Source organism: Daldinia loculata (assembly GCF_022478755.1).
Source record: "Daldinia loculata strain CBS 113971 unplaced genomic scaffold F4817scaffold_56, whole genome shotgun sequence".
NCBI lineage: Eukaryota > Fungi > Ascomycota > Sordariomycetes > Xylariales > Hypoxylaceae > Daldinia > Daldinia loculata.
In genome coordinates this window covers 128,932-143,916 of record NW_026054910.1, presented here as the reverse complement: position 1 = coordinate 143,916, position 14,985 = coordinate 128,932, and the positions used below count along the sequence as shown (strand labels likewise).

The window sequence follows — 14,985 nt, the reverse complement described above, 5'->3', positions numbered from 1 at the left end:
AATCCCAGGCAGTCATGTATTCCATTCGGAGTGAAGTGCCCTAAAGAACCTTATGAACCGCCACTCCCTCTGCTGGCGAGACTGTCATGGGAATAACTGAGCCTTCGGGATGGAAGCACTCTTCGAGGAGAAAGTTGAAACTTGAAGTTTGAAGAACTATTGCATGACGCCTGGAGGAAATCCGCCGCGGCCCATTATTGGCGGAGGTCCTCCTCGACCCGGTAACCCCTGTCCCATCATCGGCGGAGGCCCGCCGCGGCCTAGTGGGAAACCCATACCTGGACGAGGCGGCAGCGGCGCTTGTCCAATTCCAACCTCGGGCCGTTGTGCCGGCCATTGTCCCGCGACAGGTGGTGGCATTCCCGGCATTGGCCTTTCAGGCACCGGTGCTTGTTGGTTCCATTGGTCTTCAACTATCTCGCTTGCTGCCGACCCGACACTTGCGTCGTTCTGAGATGAAGTGTTTGAAGCTCCTGAACTGCTAGAGCTACCTTTGCTTGTATAACTCGATCCCTGTCGCCGACTTGAGCGCTTTGAGTTACGACCGTTAGGGCCGGCTAAATAGAGAGTAATTAGTTCTATCTACATGTTCATCCTCTAAAGACAGGTCCAACTCACCCTGCCGACAGCAAAACCAGAAAATTAATATCAATACTAATAATACCACGACACCACTGAGGATAGGACCGACATTTTGATTGCTCGTTGAACTCGAATTTGGCGCGGGGACAACGGTAGCCGGAGATTCGGTCGGGTCAGAGCCTGTTCCCAAAGTCCACGTCGTAACAAACGTTGAAGCAGGCCAAACGATCGTCTGTGTGCGAACTGACATGTCTTCAGTTTGCTGCGGATCTTTTGCAATTGTGCTCCCCAGGTTTGCCATGGCGTTTGACGTTGCCTTTCTTCGGTGTTCGAAACCCAGTCGATGATGTGCTGGACCATACCTACGGATATAGGTTTAGAAGTACCGTCTCGATTGGTGTAACTGAGCGTCGCGTTTGTCGCGAGGTACGAAACCGGTTTTGGTGTTGGCTGGTGGATCGTGCGATGCCATATCGTCAATCTGTTTCGATTTCCCGAGACATGTCTACGTATCGGGAGGCATCACGTAGCCTACGGCCCTACATTCGGTCACTACTTGGCTCTGGCGTATTCGTACCTGATCACTAGCTCTATTAGAGTTGCAATCTTTTCTATCCCTACTATTGATGAGTCCGGAATAGTCTATTTTCCCACATTTATCGAGGAACAAGCTGCAACGTCCCGACGACCCCTTAAAGCCTCGTAAGCCCATTAATGCGTATTTAGGAGCTACGACATTGCATCCCTTTGCCGATATATGAGTTGACGCAAGTGAACTGTAATATTCTACGACGGCGATGAAGAAAATATGCCGCGAGGCGCTGCAAACAACCGTATGCTGGCCTCTCCGGCCGCATAAGCCTCGCTTGCCAACATGAATCTGTTTGATTACCTCCAAGTGATCTTTCATTGGGATTCTAGGTCGTTCCGGCCTCGCGCCACCTTTTTGGCCCGATGCGACTTGCCGGCCGTCTCGAGACATAAGGACTCAGCTAAATCACCTCCGCCTGATCCTGCAGGTAGCCAGATCTCGGGGGCGCGAGCGCACCATATCCCGGACCGATATTCATTCGAAGTCTACGAATTCCATCACGGAGTACAGCAGCCGGCAGTTCAAAGCAATAACCTCGTGTTATGAAAGCCTTGACGCTCGTGCCATGCGTGTTAGCCGGGTTATTGGCGAATGGGGGATCTGCTATTAGTTTTTTTCACGGCCCCTCGTCCCTCGGACAGAGCACCTGTGTAACTATTTACAAGATTTCTCTATGCGATATGTAGTCTTTGATATGTTTTCCTAATCACCCCGCCCGTGGCTCGCGAACTATTAGACATGGAGACTTGTGAACGTTGCATTGCAGTCGGGTATTTAAGCAACTTTTAGCTATAGATCCGATATCTCGATCGAACCATTTATTAGCACCAGTTAGATTGCCCGGGGGTATCTAAGGGTGCTTGGCTTTTATGATAACTGATAATAGAAATATAAGGCTGCCTAAGGAGGTGGTCACGAGATAATGTAAGCTAGAGGGTTCTAATTATCGCGTTCGGCGCTCAACTTTAGACACTTATCCCGGTTTAAATCTTGGGAATTCATATTATATGTGACTTGTACTTGCTTTGATGACTTTTCTCGCCCTTATCATATGTTAGTAAATAGGTAGTCTTTGAGAACCCCTTTCTAATACATTAGAGATAGCTTTCATGTTAGAACGTATAGGTGTTATTGGCGTCGTAAGAATTAGGTCGCAGTAAGAGCCTTTAGAGATAAGCCAACAATCCGATCACGACCTGTTGTACCATAGTGATGATTATAGTCCATGAAAGAATAGGGGAATAGGAGCACTTGCTACTAACCCGTATTGTCAACTGGAACGGTTTCATGGAAGTTTCTACCAACAATCTTACGTGCATAAGAATGAGCAGGCAGAAATATTATCTGAAAATAGATGCTAGTGTCGTTTCTCCCGATCCAATAACAGGCTAGTTGTACCGAACCATCCCTTGGGTTACATCTTAAACAATTGGGCCTAGCATATCCTACGTGTTGGCAGATGACGAGAAGCTACTTGGTCATGACAACGGCCGCATATATATGAATGAAGAGAACATAAGCGGTCTTAATAACTCTAGAAAGTCTTGGTATAGTTTACTAAGGGTCGAGTGAGTTCCTAGGTAGGTCAGTTTATGCTCAAGAGACGGTATCCGTAGTATAATTAACTGTATATAATCAGTGTAGAATGATGGCTTATATAGAACGAAGATTATTATTATTAATGTAATATAAGAGTTTATAGAAGATAATTTTACCTACTGGACACTCTTAAGTTCGCCGGTCTAAATAGTGAAGCCTAGCTTGAACACACCATCCCGGGCCAAAAATAGACGAGACTAGATCAAAGTACCTACTAAGAACATACCTTATTGCTTACGTCGCTCAAAACGTACTTACTATCTACTCGACAGCTGCTCCACAGCTAGGAATTATCTAGGAATTATCTAGGAATTTCACGGCCGGATGCCTTCGGAATTCAGGTCATACATCTCGCAACGATGACACTTCTCGGGAATAAAGTGAGTGTTCGTCGCTACGACGCACCGCCGCGCCCAGCAGGGACCACTGTGGTCATTGCGCTTGATGCGGATGACCTTGTCATGGATGTGGCCGCAATGTGTTTCGATGACAGGATGCCCGCATGAATAAACGATGTCGAATTTCCAGCAGTGCTGACCGTTTCCGGTAGGAATCGTGAGGATTATACCGTCTACTTGAAATCTGGAAGCCATGATAATATGTTGTGATGATACTTTTGTAAGGAATACAGGAAGACCGACTTGAGAATACGAACTATCGGACTTACTGGAGAAGTTTCTGACCTGCAGATAGAAGATTCGGAATCGGCTAGGCTCAGATTCACAGTCTAATACACATGTACGTTAATCTGAGACCTTAGTGCCAGCTGATGATGGATCGAGATAAATTGCTGCGGCTGATTTTATAGCACGAGTTTCGATCCTAGCTGTTAAATACCTGATTAAGCCGGGGACCGTAAAACAAGGCCCGAATCTTTTATACAAAGCAAACATAAGTTGTCTTTGTGATATCGAGACAATATGGATTGTCGGCAAGCCAGAGTACCTACCTAGGTAAACAAAGAGCGATCAGGCCGAGCGAAGACGGAAATATTAGCATTATAATATTATTAGAAAAAGTAAATGAAGAACTGTAAATGAATACCTAACCTACCTGCATGTACATATAGGTTAGGAGGTACATGTAGCGTCGGCTCATCGTGCGTCAATAAACGAACCAGCTGTGCGTCAGATGTATCGGCCTGTCGGTACCTATATCCATGTACCCTAGAAAAAAGGTACCTACGTCGCAATGTACGATATCCCTGTCCAATTTGAACGCCATGTGGACTTGCTGCTTAGCAGCGATTTAGAACCAATCAAATTATTGCATCTTCAAACTTTAATTCCACTTGATACAGGCAGCAGCATTTTGAACCTTGCCTTACTCACAGCACTCCGACTCCGAAACTTTAGCAGCCAAACGTAAAGAAGCATACCTACCTACCTAGGTAGCTACTTGAAGCAAGATTCGTCTAACCTGAGTTTAACTAGTCTTCATACCTTGCCTATCAATGGATCCGCATACACATGCGTCTAGGCACCGAAATTACTTTTACGCTGCGCTTCTTCGCGGGGCTCAAGGCAGCTGAATTACTTCTTCGTCTCGTCTGTCACACGACGGGGGAGCTTCCTAATGTTGGATGATGCGAGGAGTCTCGCGGCCTCGCCTTTGTATGCCTAGCCGTTTCCACACACGCGGATGCGTACATACTAAGGCTCACTCACTCCTGTTTGGGGGTTTTGTTGACGCTTCTCGTTTGAATCACCAGTTCAAGTAGCATTGGGATTCCCTCTCGATTCAGCTCACGCTGCTCTATCTATACATGCGTATTAATTTTGTTCTACGCCTAAGGCTTTTATATACCCGTAATTAACTAAACCTGCCAATGTCGTGCTGAGGAGAGACGACGGAAATTCGAACCGCTCAGGCTGACGTTATATTATCTACCATCTACCGACGAGAGATATATTTCTATATGTCTATATAATCGGTGCTATTCCGCGAAATAACCAACTTCAAACCCCGAGAGGCTCGAATTTATATACCATAGGTTGTTGTATCTATATCCATAATCAGTCACCATGGAGTCCTTTCTACCCCGCGGCGGCTTCCAGCTGCCTTTCCAACGTCGACTTAGTAGGCTCTACAATGACACAAAAAAGTCATCCGACTTCGTCAAGGAATCAGCCCCGAGTCCTGATGACCCCGATATAAAAGCTCTGCATCGCAAGCTGCGAATACAAAAGGACCGCTTGGTAAGCTGGGGCTTAGAATGGTCTGATCCGAACCAGGCTGCAGAGATTGACGAATCGCTATCTAAAGCGGGCCTGAGTGATCTCGTAGGCAGTATAATGGCTACTATCAAAGACATCCTCGCGGAAGCCGAACCTCTGTGGCTTGCTTCGAGGCAGGCTGTCGGAAGCGAGAAGAAATCGGAAAAGGGGATAGGCGACCGAAAGGCTCCTTTAGTAGTTTGGGATAAGGGGAGGTTTGAGGACCTCGTCAAGGATTTAACCGCGTCTATCGATACACTCTGTGATCTTTCTCGGACGCGGTCTTCTGCGGCAGTATCGCGGGCTGCGGGTCAATTTAAACCTATCGCTTCGACCGAAGACTTACGACCTTATAGTTCTACGAGGATTCGAACACCTCAACAAATTGACCTGCAAGCTCTCACAAATTTAAGATCGATGCAACCCGCGTCCGTCTCAGAGACGGAGATGACACGGGATCGACCCCAAGAGATATTTTTCATGGGCAGGCAGGCCCACGGGGAACCGAGTCATCGACAGGGACCGCAGCCTTGGTCTCCCCTCCTCGTAGAATATGCACCATTCGATCCGATATACTCGGCGACCGGTATCATGCCCGACATGTCTCGGTTTGAGAAGCTAAGTGCCGGCCTCCAGACGGATTCTCAAAGGTCTCCTGGTTCGTGGATCGGTCTTCCTCTCCTTTTAGGATATCATGAGGATATGAGACAATCTAGACTGGCACTGATCTATCAGTTTCCACCTGGTTTCAATCCGGTGACTTTCGAAAATTTTACCCAGAATCCTCTCGACAACTTGTGTACACTGAAGGAGCTTCTAAACCGACCGGATTTCGAACCAATGCTGGAGGCCAAGTTCCGCCTTGCCCATAATTTGGTCAATACGGTATTTGATATGCACGCCAGAGGTATTACCCACGGGAATCTTAGCGCGTCTGCCATATCTTTCTGCAATACTACCGGGAACGACCTTGACTTAATCATGGGCGAGGTAGATGTCAGGAGACCTCTCGTATCGTCTTTTGACATCTTTCCCGAGGAGGATGCACGTAATGCGCCCCCCTCTACCTTTTTATTGCATCGTCATCCGCTCGATCCCCGAACAACCACTCAATCACCCCTTTCTTCAAAGAGCGACACTAGGACGTTAGACCTATACTCGTTAGCCATGATGCTTGTATCTATCGGCCTCTGGACTCAACTCGAGAATCTGGTTCCGGATCAAGCGTCGCCCAGCATATCAGAGTCCGTTCTGATACAACTAGCGATACGTTGCGGTACACCGTATATGAAAGCTGTCCAGGCATGTTGGAATGCAGTTGACCAAGAGCTTTCTCATCCTGGCTCCACCGAAGAGATTTTAAGCCAAGTACAAATTAGAGCTAGCCGCTATCTAGAAGCTTGTTGCATCTTAGACGGAATAAGTGGATTAGACGAACGAATAAGCGAAGACTCTGATAGGTTTTCGGGAAGAGAAGGAATAGTGACTGAGTCCCCGGCAGGACCGTCTGTTAGCGCTCGGCCGACTCACGGATCAAGTCCCCAAGTACCGTCAGAACTGGAGCGAACAGGAAGTGATATCAAGCAAGCTCCTGAGCGTGAGCTGAGTCCTTCTCCTATAGTTGGAGCTATTATGCTGACATACTAGTAGACGAAAAGCTTCTTGAAAATACATCAGACCGTCCAAAGGACACGCGACCCAAGCTTCGACTGTATCCTCAAGTACCGCTATCAAGCGAGACAATTGAACAATGGCATAGCACTCTCATGCCTCAAATTAACCTAGCCCTACGGCACTTTTATCGCAAAAATCCAGAGTCTGTCGAGATTTCGTTGGAGTCTATTGGCGAGTCGCCCCAGAAGACCAAGCCGACTGTATTGGTTATCTGCACTTCAGTGAGCAAGGTTCGAGCTATATTGAAGAAGAAACTTGGTGTGTTTTTTGATGGGACGACAGAATTCGGGCTCAAAGTTTGCCGTGGATCTATGGCACGTTCTAGGAAAGGACCTACGAGGAGTATGGCCAAGAGCCAGCATTCAATCTCTCCCGATAGAAATGACAACGAAAGTGAAGGTGACGAAGATGACTCCGAAGTCGCTAATCCGGGATATCAAGAAAGACCGCAAAATGGTGCCAGCATTGGCGCGTGGGTAGGCGACAAGCACCTCCCCCCCGTCAGTTTCGGGGGCCTAATCATCGTCGACGATAAGCCATACGGGATGACAGTTCACCATATGTTGGATGACCCGGACCCAACTGACAAGTTGAATCCTTCTGATCAGACTGACCCTAAGCGCGCCAACGCACCTCCTCGCAGTAATGCCGCGGCATACCAATTAGAAGGCGAGTCATCGGTGGGAGATAGTAGCGACGAATTTGCAGGGGAGTTCTCAGATTCCGAATCAGAATTATACCTCACCGATATTACTAGTGACGACGAGGGAAGCGATGAGGAAGAAGAGTTCACCGAGCTTGGAGATATCCCGGGCGTAGAGCCCGGCTGCGGAGATGGTATGTAGGGTTCCTTCCCAAGTATGCGCCCCGGCCCCTTACGAGAATAACACGGTTATTTCCCTATTACTACGTGTTTGAAGTCTTTCAGGAGTTTATCGGCCTACGACTAAATATGTTGTGTATAGGATATATAGTTACTCAGCCTGCCTTTGACGACGTACCGGAAGGATTCTATCCCTCAGAGGAGACGATGGATGAGGTATGTTGGTATACTTGATACACTGTAGCCTTGAGGCTACACATAACTGCGGTTAAGACATGCATAAAACTGATTGATTGCTAGGACCATCTCGACACATATAGGCTTGGCGAGATGTACGCCTCATCTGGGATACGCAGGCGTAATGAGAGCGGGCTTGTTCACGAGATTGATTGGGCTCTATTCGATTTCCAGGATGAGAGGCTACCCCCGGATAACCTCATTCCTCGTGCTGCATCCAGCAGTTTCCGCTCTACGACTTCAATAGGGAATATCCACCCAACAGAAGTGGTTCCAGCAAAGTCTTTGCCAGGACTGGAGGTTCAATGCATTGCACGCACGAGCGGATTACAAGTAAGTATTTGGTGTCGATTTTAGTCGCAGTTTCAAGTCCGGAAACGGTCCTAGCTAACGGTATTTGTGTTTGAATAGATGGGTCAGATTTTACCGGCTTTGACTTCTGTCAAGATTTACGGCCGATCATCTCCTAGCCATACCTATCAGGTTAGCGGTAGATGCTCGACAGTCCGGGGATACCCACTTCCCGCTACGGAAGACCCGCCTAAAGTATATCCTCGGACTAGTCTACCGCTAGGTATTCCGGGTGATTCGGGCGCCTGGGTAGTTGATCGACCACAGGGTCGCCTCTGCGGGCACGTTCTTGCGTGGAGTGGGCGCAAAAAGGTTGCTTACATATGTCCTATGGAAGTGCTCCTCCTCGACATCGCAGAAACCTTGGACGCGCGTGATGTACGGCTCCCAGGCGGCAAAGCCATAATCAACTTTACCGGGCATGAGACAGCTGAAGTTTCCGATTTGGACGACTATAGCGAGCAAGGTAGCATTGCAGAGGAGGAAGAAGAGGATGTCCCCCCACTACACGATATCCGCAAATCAGGGGCTGGCTCCCAAATAGGAAGTGCCGGCGAGCCAAAAGCATCAAGAAGGCTCTCCACTGTCAAGCGTGAACAGCTCTACGGTCACCATGGCGAGGGTAGCAACGCCATAGACGCCAATATGGATAAGATGCATATATGAGTGTACGGACGCATACGCGGAGTACCTAAGGAGTTAAATGGATTAGAACTGGACGATACTAGACGAGATGATGAGATACTCTCGGATATCGATTAGATGCACAAACACACTCTATTTTAGTAATATTCGTCTTGACTTGCTTCGGTGTTTTGTCAAACAGTAAGGGAGTTGAGCTTATGACGCCTCTATCTGTTGGCATCAGTAATACGGGATAGAAGATAGATGCAGTATCACCGGCTACCCAGGAAATCTTTGTGAAACGCCATAAACTTGAGTGATGTTCAATAGTCACTGGATTAATGACGGTAATAAACCCAACGAGAGGTTGTTTCCTTTTAAGTTTTAATTAATACCAAATAATAGTAAGGGAATAATGGAATTCGCAATTCATTTAGGGGTATCCACTTATAACGTAGGGAAGTAAAAACGCCCACTTCTAACCATACGTTAGGACCGCCCCAGATATCTTGCGCTGCGGCTAAAGATATCGTGATAGTAGGAAACTTTGCTTCGCGTAATCAATGCATCGAGAAGAATAAAATCATGCCTATCCCCAATCATTTCTATGTCATTGAGGCCTTAAACCGTCAACATTACGCCTAGAATAACCATCAGGCCGATCGTGAGCATGCCACCAAAGCCCTGGAACGCCTCTCTCTTGCTTGAGATGGCAAAGTTGGGAGTGTGCTGCTTAGATGACGACGGAGTAGACTCATTGAGCTTGGCAGTCAGCTGATCATCAGAAATCCAACTGGTCGTGACGCTTGATCCGTTGGTGCAGTCGCTGGGCGTAGTAGCAGTTCCCTTGACGAAGTTGACAGCGGAGCACTAAGATTGTTAAATTAGCAAGGGTAATAAACAGAGGATCTACTACTGGGACGGTGCATAGTTGATACTACTTACCTGGTATAGAAATCCGTCTACAGCATGAGAGACAATGCCGAGAAAACCCTTCTTGCCAACAAATTCGCGAGGAATGGTAACTCGGGGATTGCAAAATTTGCCTTGGCCGCTCTGCTGAAAGATGGGCCAGACTTGGGTCCAGTTGCCTTGTGCGGTGGGGTCGATGTTGATGCGGTATAACCAGGTACTCTCGGGATGGGTGAGTGTAGTGGCGATGACATCGCCGTCTACGTGGAAATCCGTGGTAGAGACTTGGGTGATATCAGGTGAGTAGCCACCACAGGGATGGTCACCCTCGGTTTCGTCGTTGAATTGACCGATGGTAGGGGGGTGCTCTACGGTGAAGTGGCCATTGGCGATGCTCGTAAAGAGCAACATCACCGTCGCGATGAATGACATGAGATACATGGTGCCGGCTAAAGTTGGTTGTAGTTTGTTGGTTTACTAGTAGAAGTATTAGGATCAGATAAGTTTTCAAGAACAGAATCTACTAGAGTTGTTTGTTGGATTAAGGGTTCAAGTCGAGGTTGACAAAAGAGTCAAGAAGGGAATGGGGAATGGGGAATGGGGAATGGGGAATGCGGGAGGAATGGGTAAGGAATGTGTGAAGAATGTGTAAGAGGGGAGAGAAAAGAGACGCGAGGGGAATACCTTTTGATGTAACCTGCAATAGGTAAGACGAACTGTTAAATGACTGACTACCTTAGGTAGGTAGGTAGTAAGTGATTCACGTTGTTGAAGAGAGAACAAGAAATGAGACGAGTTGTGATAAGTTGTGATACTGGTAGGTAGAAATTGGAGATGGGGGATGGGAGATGGGAGATGGGAGATGGGACGAAGTTTGGAATTACAAACTGGGCTGAGAAATGGTAAAGATATAGACGGACTGAAGGGCCGCCAATTTATCACTTGTCAAAAATATGTATATCGCTACTTCCTTCTCTTCCCACGTACCTGGATTCACTAGAGATGCGAGCCTAGTCCTTCCCGGATCGAGTTGGGAAGGACCTTTTGAATTTATGAAGTACACGGGGAAGCGTTAGTTTGAGATGCATGTGTAACGTTGGGCTTGTGTATGTGCATAGTAACTTAGGTCAAGTACGGCTGCTACTTCAGAACTTGTTCCTTCCTACTAGCCGAAAATAAGTCTGGATTACAACATATGTATGTTTTAATAGAATGTACCTATCTGTGTCAACCCCAAGAGCAAGATCGTCCCATAGTATATGTATGTACCTAGGTAACCTATCGGTCGTGTTTAGGTACCTTGTTATGTTGTGTAACACGTACACATACCGTTATCGTGAACACAAGTACATTAGGTAGGTACTCAAATAGGATTTAGTAGTATGTATAACTAACGGCGGTATGGTTTCCCAAGTAACGTCTAATAGTAAATCACCCTTCACAACTTGAGATAAGGAAAGGGAAGTCCTTTTACCAGATCATATTGTTTTGCTCTTGCTGTTCCTGTCGTTGATGTGGGGGATCCATGCAAGACACATCTTGGTTCTCAGGGTCTTCTTACAAGGATATAGGGGGATAGAGCCGCCAATTACAGGGAGTTTTAATCCAGCCCGGTCCATCTAAGCCCTGCCCCACCTCATTCTGAGTGGTTGATAGTCTCAGCGATTTCCGATTGAGGCTATTTGAGCAAATTGTGGCGGCATTCAGCGCTTTAGCGTGCTTTACAGGCATAAAGAAAGAGCAATTAGGGCAGTTTATCTCCCTCCTTTCCCACTAGCGCCTCCAGCCCCAAACATCCTTGATCTAGATTTCGATACCCGCGCTGCTCGATTCTAATTATCATGCAACCTTGGATTTTATCAAGCGTAGTCTGACAGGGCGTCTCATAGATGTATGGCAGAGGCGGAACGAAGTGTCATTTCAAACTTCTTTAGTACTACTTGGGCAGACCGCTCTTTATTATGTGTTACTAGAGGTCACTAGGATACTAGACCATAGCAAACAAAGATCTATGTTGTGATTCCTTATTTCACGCGCCGCGCCGAGGAAAAGTTGAGATGTGAAATTACTTAAGGTACCTTAGCCTAATAAGAGGTAGTATGTACATATGTCATACATAATAAGGTTCCATATAATGCAACTTCCTTCTCGACAAGCTCTCCCACCTACCTGGTTTACCTATACAGTTCGCCTTCCTAATTCAAATTCAATAGTTGGTCCCTGATTATTTTATCTAATCTGGTCCAGACCATTCACCATTTCTAATTTTTGTCTTATCCAACCGTCACTCATCCCAAAACGCCCATCTTCTACTTACTACTTACCCGAGGCCAAGGCATACCTTGACAGCAGACCTGACACAATCGAAAACTGGGAACTATCGTCTTGCCTCATACCTTCCGCGTAATAATCCCCAGGGAACTTTTTCAAAGAGTTTTTCAAAGGGCATTGCGTGAATCTCAACACGATACGGAATCTGCAATGTCCAACTGTCTCTTGCGAAGGCTACCGATAGCCCAGGATTTGTCTACAACTACCTCCTAAGTCTACTGCGCATTGCGCATACTATTAAAACTTTCTTTGATCCATGCCTGCGATATACTTGTTCGACAAAGACTAAGCGGAAGCATCCAAGATGGCAATGGGAAACATGGATATGATGGATATGGACATGGGTAGCGCATCCCTGGGTGGTGATATCACAATTATCAACAAGGCCTATGCAAGAAGCTACTGGTATTTTGTCGCAGCCGCCCTCGTCCTATTTCTCATAATCCGTATCATCAATTTCGTCCTATATGGGTCAAGGTGAGCTACTTCCTTTAAATCGCATGCAATATCAGTGGTATTTTACCCTGTTGGACTAATCCTCAAGTATAGACTTCGCAGATCCAGATCACACTCAGTGCGGTTTCCTACGAGGCCTACGAACTTCTGCTCGCAGCTATGGGCGACCCTAACTGCTGTTTGTAGGGAGATGAGCTACCCACAGCTTTACGTCCCGATCCGAAACTTGACATGGCTAACACCGCCACCTATGGGCCACATTTTCCTCCTCCTACTCTATTGGGCCGCTATTATTTATATTATGTTTAAAGATGCGGTGATTCTAGACGTCAATTTCATGGAGAGGTTAGGGTATCGCAATGCTTGGGTAACCGTTACGCAGGTGCCTCTCCTCTATCTGTTAGCCTCTAGAACCAACGTCATCGCCCTGATTACCGGGACCAGCTATGAGAGGTTAAATTGGCTCCACCGATGGTCAGCCCGGACCATCTTGATTACTACAACCGTACATGGCTTCTGTTTCTTTGCCGGCTGGGTCGATAGCGACATAGTCGGCGTTGAACTTGGGATGATGGATATGGTCAAGTACGGGTTTGGCGCTTGGGGAGTTCTACTATGGATGAACATCACATCCTTTAAGCCGTTGCGATCCATAGCATACGAGGTTTTCGTCATTCAGCACATCTTGGCGGCTGTTATATTCCTATGGCTTGTCTACGTTCATGTTCCTGTAAGTGCCAGATATAATGTGTGGTTCGCAGTCGCCGCCCTCTGTTTCGATCGGGTGTTCCGTCTCGGTCTCTTGTTCTGGCAGAACATCAAGTTGCGCCCGAATCGCTCATGTTGTCAAGGCGGACAGTTGGTTGGCCATAAGACGCAACTCTCTCCGGTTGGAGAGTCTATAATGGTGCTCACTATAAAGGATGTTCACTTCAAGTGGAAGGCAGGGCAGCATCTCTATTTGTGGCTACCTCGAGTAGCGCCATTCGAAGCGCACCCGTACACGATTGCTTCTGCTCATCAGACTCCTGAGACGTGCATCTGTAACAGCATTCAACTAGTAATACGGTCTCATTCGGGCTTTTCCAAACGACTCGGCCAGTTTGCGAGAAAACAGGAAGCAATGGGAAAGAAGCAGGCTCTTACAGCCTTGATTATAGGCCCGTACGGAAACCCACCTCGTTGGGATATTTTCGAAACGCTAGTCCTGATTTCCGCATCTACTGGGGCGTCATATACGCTTCCTATCCTGGAGAGCGTGCTTCACTCCAAGAAAAGGTCATGCACCAAGCGTGTGGACTTTCTTTTGACGGCTAAGCAGGGCGAGGAAGTTGGGTTCTACCACGAACGTCTGCATGAGGCCATGGAAAAGGCAAAGTCGGTAGGCATCGAATTAGTCGTTCATATCGCTGTGACTGGGGATGGGCAACTCGGAACACTAGGTGCCGTGGCTTTTTCATCGTCTTCAACCTCTTCAACACACGAGAAGAATACATTCGAAGATGTAAAGGTATCGGTGAATGTTGAAGGAATTATCCAGCCGTTAATGGGTAGGTCGCGTATGGACCTCTCGGAGACAAGCTCCGACTCACATATTCACCACTCGGCGTCAAGACCGGACGTAGCCGAGTTCATCAGAACGGCTGTTGAAGCTACTGGGGGAGAAACGGGGATTGTGGTATGCGGCGGGCAATCCTTAGTGACCACAGTGAGAACCAACGTGGCGAAGCTGAGCGACGAACGCGCGGTACACAAAGGCACAGGCGCCCAGGGGATCCACTTGCATGTAGAGGAATACTGCTTTTGATCGGAGGTTGAGGAGCATCTATAGCAGTGAGGACAAAGATTGCAGAATGATCCGACTACGTATGTCATAGCTCATTATACCCATTCGTGCCCATCAAAATAGCACTTCGCCGTTGTTGACAGTTGTACTCTAAGTTACTGCTTGAACTACATAGCACATACACAAGTCTTAATTTGAATACGCCGCTAGTTCATGACTAAGTCCCTGAGTGAACTCATAGCATGTGAATAACTCGCCTATAAACGCGATCACATGGAGGAAACGTAGTATGGTCACTTTAAGTACATGTACATATTCTCATCGCGTGTCAGCCGAAGATCACCAGATGCCTTCTACGTCATGGTACAATATTGAGCATCACCTGTTTGACATAGGTGCGGCACGATATCAATGCAATTCTTTAGATGGTCTGTGCCTCTATGACCTGGATAATCGTTGGTCCGTATTTCATCAAGTTGATGGTCTTTGCGTATCCAATTCTAAAGTTTGCACTCTCCTTTTATCTTCCCCTTACTGAACCCGAGGAGTTATATATTTAATTTATAGGTGTCCATCTTATCCTATCGATGTACAATGCGATACGCACTCGCCTGCGGTCATTACGGATACGAACGGAGGTTGTACTGCCGCGCAACTACTGAATGCAATATAACTTCGGTACGACTAGATATATATAAACTACTACACAAGATAGCCGACATTGAAGAACCTGCCTAATTATTTCGATATGGAGATGAAATGCGAGACATGATAAATTAAGAAAGGGGAGAATGGAGGTGAC

The 14,985-nt window shown here is 47.1% G+C and overlaps 4 protein-coding genes across 4 annotated transcripts; 2 read left to right on the top strand and 2 right to left on the bottom strand.

The window, feature by feature from the left end:
• Positions 1-40: 40 nt before the first annotated feature.
• On the bottom strand, positions 41-883 carry F4817DRAFT_319210 (uncharacterized protein; the record flags this gene model as incomplete). Its single annotated transcript, XM_049301028.1, has 3 exons — positions 41-228; positions 279-557; positions 619-883. The coding sequence occupies 3 exons, from the start codon at positions 881-883 to the stop codon at positions 41-43; spliced, it is 732 nt and encodes a 243-aa protein (XP_049155792.1).
• Positions 884-4,473: 3,590 nt separating this feature from the next.
• F4817DRAFT_230071 (uncharacterized protein) lies at positions 4,474-9,175 on the top strand. The gene is made up of 5 exons (XM_049298910.1): positions 4,474-6,586; positions 6,640-7,500; positions 7,629-7,702; positions 7,787-8,056; positions 8,135-9,175. The coding sequence occupies exons 1-5, from the start codon at positions 4,798-4,800 to the stop codon at positions 8,738-8,740; spliced, it is 3,600 nt and encodes a 1,199-aa protein (XP_049155791.1). The 5' UTR covers positions 4,474-4,797; the 3' UTR covers positions 8,741-9,175.
• A 144-nt stretch (positions 9,176-9,319) lies between these two features.
• F4817DRAFT_319208 (uncharacterized protein) lies at positions 9,320-10,051 on the bottom strand (the record flags this gene model as incomplete). Its single annotated transcript, XM_049301027.1, has 2 exons — positions 9,320-9,568; positions 9,644-10,051. 2 exons carry the CDS (start codon positions 10,049-10,051, stop codon positions 9,320-9,322), a joined length of 657 nt encoding a protein of 218 aa, XP_049155790.1.
• Positions 10,052-11,563: 1,512 nt separating this feature from the next.
• On the top strand, positions 11,564-14,446 carry F4817DRAFT_347945 (ferric reductase like transmembrane component-domain-containing protein). The gene is made up of 3 exons (XM_049304621.1): positions 11,564-12,418; positions 12,491-14,263; positions 14,339-14,446. The coding sequence occupies exons 1-2, from the start codon at positions 12,246-12,248 to the stop codon at positions 14,202-14,204; spliced, it is 1,887 nt and encodes a 628-aa protein (XP_049155789.1). The 5' UTR covers positions 11,564-12,245; the 3' UTR covers positions 14,205-14,263; positions 14,339-14,446.
• Positions 14,447-14,985: the final 539 nt, after the last annotated feature.

Bases quoted from the DNA above. Each gene is read 5' to 3' on its own strand.
- F4817DRAFT_347945 (XM_049304621.1), top strand. From the start codon at position 12,246: ATGGCAATGGGAAACATGGATATGATGGATATGGACATGGGTAGCGCA. The intron at 12,419-12,490 runs GTGAGCTACTTC...CCTCAAGTATAG, and splicing joins TTCGTCCTATATGGGTCAAG to ACTTCGCAGATCCAGATCAC.
- F4817DRAFT_230071 (XM_049298910.1), top strand. From the start codon at position 4,798: ATGGAGTCCTTTCTACCCCGCGGCGGCTTCCAGCTGCCTTTCCAACGT. The intron at 7,703-7,786 runs GTATGTTGGTAT...ATTGATTGCTAG, and splicing joins CAGAGGAGACGATGGATGAG to GACCATCTCGACACATATAG. The intron at 8,057-8,134 runs GTAAGTATTTGG...GTGTTTGAATAG, and splicing joins CACGCACGAGCGGATTACAA to ATGGGTCAGATTTTACCGGC.